The sequence below is a fragment of the Cricetulus griseus genome, chromosome 2 (genome assembly GCF_003668045.3).
Source record: "Cricetulus griseus strain 17A/GY chromosome 2, alternate assembly CriGri-PICRH-1.0, whole genome shotgun sequence".
Classification (NCBI taxonomy): domain Eukaryota; kingdom Metazoa; phylum Chordata; class Mammalia; order Rodentia; family Cricetidae; genus Cricetulus; species Cricetulus griseus.
The window spans coordinates 177,393,665-177,406,161 of NC_048595.1; the positions used below are offsets into that span (position 1 = coordinate 177,393,665).

Sequence of the window (12,497 nt, forward strand, 5' to 3'; positions counted from 1 at the left end):
TGGGGCAGGGCATATATTGGGAGTAGAGCAAGGGGGTGTCTCAGGGGGGTCTGCTAGTTGCATAGTAACAACAGTCTCAGCATTGGCGCACCTCTGGGCTGGGGGAACCTGTCCTGAGTTGATTAGTCAGCTGCAGCTGCTGAAAGGTTGCTATGCCTGGAGGTCATCCGAGGGCCATGGCTACCTACTGCATTCCATTTTTATCAATCAGTAAAGCACATCCAAAGCCCGCCAGCTAACTTCTGATTGGTTCCTTACAGGGCATCTGGCAGTTTCTACTCAGTAATTAGGGCAAGGGGTGGGGGTGGGGGCGGCGCTCAGCAAATCCTGCTGAGCCAGGGGCCTACATCTTGCTGGCCTGTTATGGCTGCCAAAGCAAGGGTCTGTCTGGGTGAGGGTCTGGGCCTTTCACAGGCAAATTCATACACATCAATTTTAAAATAAGAAGCATGGTGGCTCAGACCTGCAATCCCAGCAACAGGAAGCCTGAGAATCACCATGAGTTCTAGTCAGCCTGAGTTACCAAGTGAGACTCTGTCTCCAAAAATAGGGGTGAGCATGTACATAATCCTAGCATTTGAGAGGTGGAGGCAGGAGAATCAGGAATTCAAGATCATCCTCCAATGAAGTTTCTGCACCCTAATAAGCTTCTCTGCCGACATAGCAATCCAAATCAAACTGAATCACTAAAAGCCCAGGTTTAATGGATAAAACACTCCTGGATGATTTTCTGGTCTCCAAGAGAGGAGACAGGGAAGAGAGACTGAAAAACCACATTTCTGTTTTCAGGGTGGGGGGGCAGTTTAAATACCCTGTAAGAGTGGTCTTGATCATCTCTGGGGGAGGAGTCATCATTTGTAGATCTTTCTGAGATGAGGCTGAGTTTGCAGAGAGATGGGGAGGGAGCTTGAGGTGTAGCTTCCACCAGAACATTCCAGACACCTTGGTTATATCGATGCCAGGGGCTGAGGTGGGGCTTCCACCAGAACATCCACTCACTACTTAGTGAGGTCCAGGCCAGCCAAAACTACTTGAGACCTAGTATCTAAATAAGAAAACAAGTAACTAAATAAAAATAAAGGGAGAGATGGTAGAAGGCAGGTGGAATTCATAGAAACTGGAAGCAAAAACAAAAACGAAGGATTCAACGCAGATGTGCTTGTTTCTGCGCTTGCACAAGGAAGCACGTCCACTCAAGCAGGTCGCCAGCTTGGTCAGCAATTCACAGCACTTGAGGGAGTAGTAGCAAGCCCCCAAAGGGATTTCCCCTCCATTATCTCACATGATCATCACAACCTAGAAAGGTAGAGACTAGATTATTCTGTCCCTGGAAACAGACACCAAGAAGGCACATCACAAAGCTGCTAGCTGTGGTTGAAGGAAACAAAACACTAAGAAGGCGCATCACAAAGCTAGGAACTGTGGTTGACCTCCCTTCTGTGCATCTCGCAGCGACTGGGCCCTGGTCCTGATGTTGAGCTCCAAAGACGCGCACACCTGCGCCTGAGCAGAATGAGCCAGCCAATGAAGAACCGGCATCCAAGGAGGAGGGACAGGGACGCTGCCAATGGCTGAGCTCTCCCTGAGACAGATATAGCTAATGGAGACCTCGTACTGCAGAGGGACGGTTGCTCGACCAATGAAATTATGGGACCAGGAGGCTGCAAGGCCAGACGGCCAGTGGGACGTCAGGGCGGGGCGCGCAGTCGAGCGCCAACCGCGAGCAGGGATCCGCAGCGTGCAGCCCGGTCACCTCCCGCCATGGCCCGCGCTGCCCCGCTGCTCGCCATGCTGGCCACGCTTCTCACCGCCGCCGCTGCAGGCGGAGACGCCCCGCCCGGAAAAATCGGTGCGGGAAGGATGCGGTGGGGTGCTCACTGAGGAGGACGGGCGGGAAGAGGGTTTGCTGCTGACCCGGGTCAGGGGAGGGCTGCTCCCGAGAGGAGCTGGGTGCAGGAGAGCCTAGGGGCTGGTGGGCGCGGAAGAAGCGTGCACAGGGGAGTTGCTGATGGGGAGGGTGGCGTGAACACGAGGAGAGGGTCACCTGGGAAGGAGAAGGCCAGGGCAGGAATAGCCACTGACAGCTGTCCCCAAGGCGCATAGTCACGGAATATTTGCTTGTTGAGAAGCTCTCGGGTGACAAGACAGGAGCTGGGCGGTGGCCTTCGCAGGGGTCCGCTGAGGGCTCTGCGTGGGGCAGCAAGCTATGGCTGGTGTTCCTTCAGGACGCCAGGCCCTCGCTTAGGATGAGAAAGTTCCATGTCTGGAAGGCGTTTGGCAGGTTCTGCGGGCTCTAAGAAGGCTTCCTAGAAGTAACATCTAACCAGAACTTCCGGTCTGTAGAAGGTAGTTCCTTCCGCGGGACAGAACAATAGATTGCTGGGGGTGGATTTGCTGAATGACAGAGTGGGGAACTTTTTTCCCCCCTCTCAGGCCTGCTTGCTAGACAACCATTCTACTGCACAGCCCCACAGCCCAGAATGGAGACCTCTTAACGGCAGTCATTTTTCTTTATTATTATTTGTGTGGTTTCCCCCCAACATTTTATCCCGAAGTTCTCAGACATACAGCAAAGTTGAAAGAATCTTACAATCTCATCCATGTGCCCACCACCCACTCTACTTGCTACTAACACTACTCACATTTTGGTGCATTTCAAAATAAGTTGCAGGCACCAGGACACCTCACAAAGCACACCATTGTGTAGTCCTTGTCACTGGTTCCATGTTTTTTCACGACTTTCTTTTCTTTTGTTTTAACTCTGCATGACCCAAGGTTCTCAAATCTCTTTGCACATGAATTCCCACAACCAGAAATGCTTAGTTCCTAGTTGTGGAAGTACACAGTAGTAAATAATTCCACTAAGCTGCCTCAGTGAACCCCAATTGACAGGAGTGCCTTGGGACATTTGAGATGGCATAGATTTTCCAGGGCCAGTACAGTGCTAAAGCTTAATTGTGTAAGAAAACTACAACAGGCCACAGAGGGTTAAGGCTGACTAAAGCATACTGGAAACTGATTTGTGACTGAGAGTCCACGGAAGATGAAATACTGGGGCCTCCGGTATTAAGAGAAGGCCCAATGGAGGTTGACTTGGTAGTGGGCTTGGAAGGATAATGAGTTACCAGGAGGTGCAGAATTTTTTTTTTTTTCCTGGGGATGGGCAGTAAGGACTACCCCAACAGAACCAAATGGTGATTCTGTAGCTTGCAGCCTGCTTCCTTCCAGCTTGTCCCCAGACACACACCCAAGTCCTCCCAGTCAATGGTGAGCTGCCCTTTAGCTTTCCTGAATGCCTTCAACCCCCTCAGTGGTTTGGACTGAATGGAGATAGGATGACAAGGTGCTTCCTATTGAAGGTCTTAGTCCTTGGGCTCCAGCAGGATCCTATCTCAATACTTCTGAGTGGCCCTAGGGCCCTTTAGAGTCCCCCCTGATGCCCTGCTCGTGCTGTTCTTTTCTCCTCTCACTGGCATGCAGATTAGTCTCTAGGATCCTGTTCAAATGTTCTCTCTATACGAAGACTGTATTTGTTGCTTCCTTCTCAGGACTCCCTGAGAAAGCCTGTTGTCCTCCTTAGTTATGGATTGTTTTAGCTGATCACCTATGAATCTCTCTGCCCATTGGCTGCTTAGGCTTCTAGGAACCACAACCCTCGTTGGTTCATGTCTGAGCCTCAGCACATCTTATAGGACAAAGAGCAGTATCTGTTATGGATGTTCCATAATCCTGTTCTCAGTGACATCTCACTCATAGCCTGGGGGAGGGGGGGTTGAATGTAGTACTTCCAGACCTTGAAATGTCCATTTCTTTGGAGAAAATAGGTAGTTTGGGACTCTCTCCAGAGGAAGAGGAGGGAGGAGAACAGAGTAGTTAAGAAGAAATGAAGGGTATTCCTGGAAGTGACTCTTAGGAACTGAGAAAAGCCGGGCGTTGCTGGCACACAACTTTAATCCCAGCACCCAGGAGGCAGAGGCAGGTGGATCTCTGGTTCAAGGCCCAGCCAGATCGAGTGCCAGGATAGGCTCCAAAGTTACACAGAGAAACCCTGTCTTGAAACCCCCCACCCAAAAAAAAGTACTGAGAAAAGGGAGTTGGTTATTTCAACATGCAATGGGTAGATAGTTCATGGATTATGGATTTTGTTATCCGCCAAGGTCTGGGGAAAGCATAATCTGTTTCCTCTCTGTCCTCAAGCCATTTGAATATGGGGTGGCGAAGGCAGAGTTCCAGAGATGCTGGAACATACATCAGAGACACCTGTCTCTCCTTAGAAGATGGCTCTGGCAAGCTGGGGACCGGAGAAGCCTTTATCTCCTTGCCTGGCTGGAGGGGAGTACTGGGCTGTCAGTGAGAGGGAAACAGTGTTTCAGATGTTGGGTATACAGAATTGCTGGTAAGGCAATATAGCCTAGTCCAAGGGTTTTGTAACTAGTTAATTCTCCCTCCTGGCTATTTGTTGACAACTATCTGTCTAGACAGTGGTTCCCAGAAGTGTCAGGTGGTAGGTTGGACTTTGACCAAAAGGTCTGTAAAGGGCCAACAAGTAAATATTTTGAATTTTACAGGCCATTTCATGGTATTTTTCTACTGACAGTAAGTAAAAGAAAGGATGTGGTTTTTGTTGGCAGATGTCCTTAGCACCCGGAGGCTGAGAGGGAGACTCACTTGAGTCCAGGAGTTCAAGGCTATCCTAAGCAGCATGGTGAGACCCTATCTCAGAAAAGAAAAGAAAAAAGAAAACCTGCTGGGTGTGGTGGTTCATGCCTTCAAACCCAGCCCTGGGGAGGCAGAGGCAGAGACGGGGCAGATCTCTATGAATTCAAGGCCAGCCTGGTCTACATAGGGAGGCCTTGTTTTGAAAGGAAGAAAGGAAGAGAGAGGGAGAGGGAGGGAGGAAGAAGGAAGAAAGACCTGTACCTATGAAAGTTCTCCAAAAAGCCTGTTCTTGGGTTTTGGCCTAAGGGCTGTAGTTTGTAGTTTGTTGATCCTGAATTAAGGCCACCAACTGAAGTTCTTGATCAGTAACATTTTCACCAGTTAATCCTGAAGTAAGAAAATTGGAGGGCGTGGGAAATTTTATGAGAATCTAAATTTATTCTCTATTTTCTTTAACATTGGCTGATTGATGTATAGAGAGGGGCTGCATGCCATGACCCTCAGGGGACAATTTGGCCAGAGTCAGTTCTCTCTCCCACTACATAGGTTCCAGGGATCAAACTCTGGTCAACAGGCTTGACAGCAAGCCTCTACATGGAGCCATCTAATTGGCCCAATTTATAAGCCCCCTCCACACACACACACATTCCTATCGTTTGTTTGGTTTGGATTTTGAGACAGGGTCTCTCTATGTAGCCCTGGCTGTCCTGGAACTCTCTCTGTAGACCAGACTGACCTCAAACTCAGACATCTGCTTGCCTCTGCCTCCCGAGAACTGGGAATAAAGGCATGCGCCACCACCACCCGGCTCAATTTATTCTCTTTTTAAGAGCATTCTCAATTTTGAGATTTCTCTGTCTTGCCTACAGGGTCATCCTTTGTCTGATGAGAATGGTAGTAGGGGTGGGGCGGGTGGGGGGCAGCTCTTGGTTGTTAGGCTTAGAGCATCCTAAAACTCAGACTGAATTCTCCCTTTGAGATTCCAGAAGCCTGCTATGTGTAAATGCCAGGAGCCTCCGCTCTGCACAGGGTAGTGCATAAGTAACCAGCCTCTCTCCCATTGTGCCTTCTCTCCTTCCTGCTTTGGTCATGTTTGCTGACAGCTGTTATTGGAGCTGGGATCGGGGGCTCTGCCGTGGCCCATTTCCTTCAGCAACACTTTGGACCCCGAGTGCAAATTGTCGTCTATGAGAAAGGGGCTGTAGGTGGCCGCTTGGCCACCATCTCCGTCAACAAGCAGAACTACGAGAGTGGGGCAGCCTCCTTCCACTCTCTCAGCCTCCACATGCAGGACTTCGTCAAGCTGCTCGGTGAGTGTCCAGTACTGGGGACTAGTGCCCGGTGCCTCAGGCCCTTCCCAGATTTCCCCAGACCCTTATGGTCAGATAGTCATCTAGCTCCATCTCCTCATTTTACAGATGGAGCAGCTGAGACCAGAGAGGGGAAAGAACTTGCCTGAGGTACACAGTGAGTTAGTTGCAGAGCCGGGATTAGAACCCAGGTTTGACTCCCAGGCCAGTCTCCCTTTCGGTGTACTGCCTCTTAATTATGCAATCATATCAGTGTCCACATCCTGTTGCCCGCCAGATACTTAGTACTCTACCAGGTGGTATGTGGACATTGCCCCAAACCCGACTGGCCTTCAGGATGAGAGACAGAGCTCCCTCTAAAGAGACTGGAGCTCAAATCATTAATATCCTTCAGTTGAGGTGACACTGCTAAAGTGATAAAGTTGGGACTCAAAGTCAGCATCATCTAAACTCCAGAAACGCATGCTGTCTGAAGAAGTTCCAGTTCTCACACGTGGCCCTACAGGATCACTCCCTGTAGATATGCAAAGTGCATACATGCAAGCTCATTCGCTACAGCCGGGTTTGCCATAGAGAAGGTTGAAATGTCCCCCCTGCCACCCTCTCTGTACTTGGGGTGAAACACAGTGCCATGTAAGTATACAGTAGACTGTCTAGGGTGCAGGATATTGTATATGTTATGTCGGGGTGGAAGGGACGAAATCATGACCGTATACATATTCTCGAGTGGAGTGCTGAGAAGCTACAAGGGGCTACTGTGAGTTTAGGGCCCCATGTCAAAGCTAGCCCTGCCCTGAGAGCCTCTAGACCTTCTGGAATGGTAGCATTTCCCTCACTCTTGGCTGAGCACATCCCCGTTGAATGAATTACAAAATGGTACATTGTTTTCATTTTTTTATTCACTAGGAAGAGCAAACGTTTTTCTCAATGTATTCATTAGCATGCTACTTATAGACAAGAAGCACAAGGCCCCAATGCAAAAGCTCAAAGCACTTCTGGGCCTCCTGGGGGCCGTGAAGGGGAGCTGAGGGGCTGCCGGTCTCCACAGGGTTGAGACAGCGGCGCGAAGTGGTGGGCAGAAGCGCCATCTTCGGCGGGGAGCATTTCGTGCTGGAGGAAACCGACTGGTACCTGCTGAACCTCTTCCGACTCTGGTGGCACTACGGCATCAGCTTCCTGAGGCTGCAGATGTGGGTGGAGGAAGTCATGGAGAAATTCATGAGGTAGGGCCAGGCGGAGCTGCAGAACGATGTCAGGGGGAAATCTTAGGAAGGAACTGATGGGTTGGGAATTGTGAAAGATGAGTGAAGGTAGAAGCAAGGACCCTGCACAGTTCTGTGCAGGCTCAGTGCAAGCCCTAGCCTGAGGAGTGTGTGGGACAGGGCCCTTGGCTTTGTGACACTGGTCTTCATTCATTCCTCCCACTAAATTACTCAAGCATGGGTTGCAAACTCAGTCACTTACAAAGGCTAAAGTGTAAGTGAGTGCGGCCCCTGGGTGGAAGAGAACAGAGAGATGGGGTAGCCTGAAGAATAAGGTTGACTGAGCGAGGCAGCCAGCTGCAGCACACTGTGGCCAGCCACAAGCTGTCGTGTCATGAAATTTCCCAGCTTTTCAGCAGTGTTTGTCACCAATTGATTTTTGTGAACCAAGTGAAACATTCATGTAGGGTGTATGCAGCCTGGGGTCACCCATTTGCAAGCTTTCTGGCCCTACTTTGTCGCTCTAGAACAGTGGCTCTCAACCTTCCTAATGCTACAGCCTTTTAATATAGTTCATGTTGTGATAACCCCAACCATAAAATTACTTCATTGCTATTTCATAACTGTAATTTTGCTACTGTTATGAATCGTAATGTAAACATCCGAAATGCAGGATATCTGATATGCGACCCCTGCGAAAGGGTCATTCGACCTCAAAGAAGTTGAGACCCACAGGTTGAAAAGCAGTGCTCTAGGACAAACATTTCTCTTTCCTCTTCTTTCCTCTTGAGTGCCAGCCCATCCCTATCACCTCCAGATACAGAGGACACGTGCTGCACCTGCTCTGTACTCAAATGACAAGCAGTCACTCCTCCTCTGCTGCCCCTCCCACCCTTGCCCTGCTCCTGGAGCCCTGAGCAGACGCTGCCCCATCACTGACTCTCCTCAGGGTCAGATGCCCAGGTGTGGTCCCACCGAATTCTTCCATTCTCCCTCCCTTCCCACTCCATGAAGAGGCCATACAAGGTGACACGTCTTCCTTGCATTCTCCAGATGTCCCCCAAAGCCTCTGTACCTCCCCTTCTTTCCCTTCTTTCCTTCTAAGCTGATTCCTTGGTAGTTTCATACATGTACGGAATGCATTCTGGTCACAGTCATCTGCCCTCCCTCTCTTAGTCTCCTTCCACTCCTACCAAGGCCCCCTCTGCTGTCATGTCTTTTGCTTTGGTTTTGTGTTTGCTTTGCCATCCACTGGGTTTAACTGGGGCTGCTCATATGGGCATTGGTGTGGAGCTGTCCTCTGGAGCATTGAGGACAACGAGCTTCCTCTTCCCCGGCGGCCCTTGATGGCCTTTAGCTTCCTTGGGTGAGTTAGGGCCCCTTGAGCCCCTCACCATGGAATGTTTATGGGCTTCATATTGTGCAGGCCCTAGGCAGGCAACTACAGTTGCTGTTTATGAGTGCTGCAGCCATGTCATGCCCGTAACACTATTTCACAACCCTTCTCCCACCACCCAGCTCCCTCCCCCCACCGCCCCCTCCCATCTCCCTTTGTTTGACACAGAGTCTTACTACGTAATACAGACTGGTCTCAAACTCACAATACTCCTGTCTTGCCATCTAAAGTCCTGGGATTGCACTACATCCAACACGTACACAGTCATATTCAGCCCCTTCTTTTCTTCCATATAAATTCCCCTCTTGTTGGTTTTAAGTAGCCCTGCCATGCTGACCATTTCCTGTTGTAGAAGGAAGTTCTACCAATCTTCTTCCAGCCCACACCCCTGTCTCCTTCCAGCCCACACCCCTGTCTCCTTCCAGCCCACACCCCTGTCTTCTTCCAGCCCCACACCCCTGTCTTCTTCCAGCCCACATCCCTGTCCACCCTGTGGACACTGCTGTCTAGTGGCCCACTTGAAAACCAAGCCCAGAAAAGGCAGCAGTTCAATGACAAGCTTGTCCAGAATATATCAGCAGATAGCTCCCACCTGTGCTAGTTCTGGGACTGGAAGAAATAGTAGAGGGACAGGATAGGCGCTCTGAGTGACTGAGCACGCTGCCACAGCAAGCTAGAGTGGGGAATCGTAATAGTATGAGGCTATTGCCATGAAGCCCAGCTTGGTCCTTGAAGCCAGGATAGACTAGCAGCTAGTTAAAAAAAAAAAAAAAAAAAAAAAAAAGTCACCAATGCCCAGAGACATGTCAGCACCTTGGGCAGGAAGTGTGATATGATTGGCATCTAGCCACACTAGGAAGCAAGGTCCTTTGGGATTCTAGAATATTTGTCTTTATCACTGCACTGTCCTTGGCCACCAGTAAGGAGGATCAGACAAGCCCACTATAGCCACAGAACAGGCCAACGGGATAAAGTGGCAGGCCTCCAGGACTTCATGATGGGTGGTCCACTTGAAAGCCTCTGTGCACAAGATTCCAGTCACATGTGTCTCCTAGGATCTACAAGTACCAGGCTCATGGATATGCCTTCTCGGGCGTAGAAGAACTGCTCTACTCACTGGGGGAGGCCACCTTTGTCAACATGACCCAGCGTTCAGTGGCCGAGTCCCTGCTCCAGGTGGGGGTCACACAGCGCTTTATTGATGATGTTGTCTCTGCTGTCCTACGGGCCAGCTATGGCCAGTCAGCATCAATGCCTGCCTTTGCTGGTGAGTGTGCAGCCCTCAGCCTGCCTATCCACCCTGCCCACATACTCAGAACAAGCAGGGTCTTATTGTCACCACCCCATTCTTTTTTTTTAAATCGTGTTGTATTTTATGTGTGTTGCCTGTGCTCATGGTTAGGAGGAGGCTTGTCTTGGCAAAAAGGCCCAAGATCTTTCCTTCCTCCCTTTCCCAGGAGCCATGTCACTAGCTGGGGCTCAGGGCAACCTGTGGTCCGTGGAAGGGGGCAACAAGCTGGTTTGTTCTGGTTTGCTGAAGCTCGCCAAGGCCAGTGTGATTCATGCCACAGTGACTTCTGTGACCCTGCACGCTACAGGTGAGTGAACAAAACAGGAGTTATGCCTCTATCATTCTTAGCCAGTCCTCCCCCTTCCTCTTCTGTACCTCAACCAGAGTGGTTCCTACTGGAAAGTTATTTCTCAGAAAATGAAGGGAAGGCCCACCAACACTAGAGGGCACTGTTGTGGTTCGTGTCAGCACTAGGAAGCTTCCTCCACATATCTACTATCCCTCTGACCACTGAGAAATTGAGTGGCATCATTACCTCAGCCAGTCAGCAACAGAACCAGAAAAGGACCTGGGCCTTCTAACATCCAAACCAGTGCTCACCCAATAGGGGCATCAATATGGAAAGAAGGGACAGCTGAGCTGCCCCTGACACAGACTCTCACTGCACCCCCATTGCTGGGCCCCAGATGGAAGGAATGTATACGTAGGTAGAAGCCCAGGAATAAGTGGACGCTTATGTTCTCTCTCCTGCTAGAAGGGAAAGCCCTGTACCAAGTGGCGTATGAGAGTGACAAGGGCAACAGCTCTGAGTTTTACGACATCGTGGTCATCGCCACACCCCTGCACCTGGACAACAGCAGCAACAACATCACCTTTGAAGGCTTTACTCCACCCATTGATGACATTCAGGACTCTTTCCAGCCCACCGTGGTCTCCCTGGTCCATGGCTACCTCAACTCTTCCTACTTTGGTTTCCCCGACCCTAAGCTTTTCCCCTTCGCCAACATACTCACCACAGATTTCCCAAGCTTCTTCTGCACTCTGGACAACATCTGTCCTGTCAACATCTCAGCCAGCTTCCGGCGTAAGCAGCCCCAGGAAGCGGCAGTGTGGCGAGTGCAGTCCCCGAAGCCCCTTTTCCGGACTGAGCTGAAGACCCTCTTCCGTTCCTATTACTCAGTCCAGACAGCGGAGTGGCAGGCCCACCCCCTCTACGGCTCCCGCCGCAGCCTCCCGAAGTTCGCACTCCATGACCAGCTCTTCTACCTCAATGCTTTGGAGTGGGCGGCAAGCTCCGTGGAGATGATGGCTGTAGCTGCTAAGAATGTGGCCTTATTGGCTTATAACCGCTGGTACCAGGACCTGGACAAGATTGACCAAAAGGACTTAATCCATAAAGTCAAGACTGAACTGTGAGGGTTCCAGAGAGAGTCCAAGAACTCTGTCCCACACTGAAGATAGAGCCCACTCCAGCAGCACAGGACTGACGAGGCCACATTCATGGGCTGCTCCGCTCTCTCTGTCCTCATGTACTGAGCAGATGTTCCCCCATGTGGGTCCAGGTGACCTACTATCTGCCTAAGGATCCTCTTAGAGGCTGCCTTTTTTTTTTTTTTTTTTTTTTTTTTAAAGGGAGAGATTAAGAAACGGGAAGGGAATTCAGGTCAGTGGTTTTGGATTTTTTGTTTTTGGTTTTTTTTTTTGGGGTTTTTTTTTTTGGTTTTGGTTTTTGGTGGGGTGTTTTTGTTACTGTTCAAGAAGAAATAAAAATCCATCCTCCTCCAAGCCACTTCAGACTTCATTTTCTCAGTAGAAGCCAAAATGACTGTGAGAAGGAATATAAAGCAAAGAACTCAATTTTCTCTCGTTTCCGTCTTCCATTACCAACTTCCCTAATGCACAGCCTACAGCAAAACATTCACAACCAGCTACTTAAGAGAAGGCAAGATCAGAAAATGTCAGCATTTGGATGAACCATCTGGTGCGGGTTCTAGTTCAGAATGTCTTTAGAGACCATCACCACACCTCCTGGCAACACTGCCCATGACTGATAGGACATTTCCCCGACATTGATATCTGTAGAGCTCTGGGCTACCTGTCAATTGAGCAGGTAGAAAAATGGAGACAAGTTGAGCGATAGAAAGAAAGGAAGCTTTGATAGCCCCTGAAGGGATTGGCCGTTCTCTTTAATTAAGGGTACAGGAGTCGTGATGGATCTGGCTTGCAAAGGAGGCAAGTCCTGGTGTGGTAGAGAGTGGTCCTACCACACCCCTGAATTCCCCACCACCACCACCAGCAGGGGAAAGGATGGTATGGGATGGAATTCTTTGGAGGTTAATCTGGTGCTTTCTCTGGCACTACCTTCATCGAGAGAGAATTGTGCTTTGCTTTTTCTGTAACTATAAAGATCAGTGGTAGAGTGCTTGCTTAGCATTTGTGAGACCTTGGCTTTGACACCGCCAAACCATTACAGAAACAGATAAAATAAAGATGAGGACCACAGGCATAGTTCAGTGGAGGGCATATATTTGGAATGCATGAAGCCCCTGGTTCAAGTCTCAGTACCACCACGCACCCAAATCAGTTTTTGGAGTGAAACTTGTCTTCATTCCTTTGAACCTGTGCATTTCTGCAGAGGG

At 49.9% G+C, this 12,497-nt stretch overlaps 1 protein-coding gene across 2 annotated transcripts; it reads left to right on the plus strand.

The window, feature by feature from the left end:
- The first annotated feature begins 1,707 nt into the window (after positions 1-1,707).
- On the plus strand, positions 1,708-12,288 carry Pcyox1l (prenylcysteine oxidase 1 like). 2 transcript variants are annotated; one of them, XM_027402784.2, is made up of 6 exons: positions 1,708-1,849; positions 5,763-5,969; positions 7,018-7,192; positions 9,623-9,834; positions 10,025-10,165; positions 10,613-12,288. In XM_027402784.2, exons 1-6 carry the CDS (start codon positions 1,762-1,764, stop codon positions 11,272-11,274), a joined length of 1,485 nt encoding a protein of 494 aa, XP_027258585.1. In that variant the 5' UTR covers positions 1,708-1,761; the 3' UTR covers positions 11,275-12,288. The 2 variants fall into 2 exon arrangements, with proteins under 2 accessions (XP_027258585.1, XP_035296015.1); XM_035440124.1 differs by lacking the exon at positions 1,708-1,849 and adding an exon at positions 2,032-4,705.
- Positions 12,289-12,497: the final 209 nt, after the last annotated feature.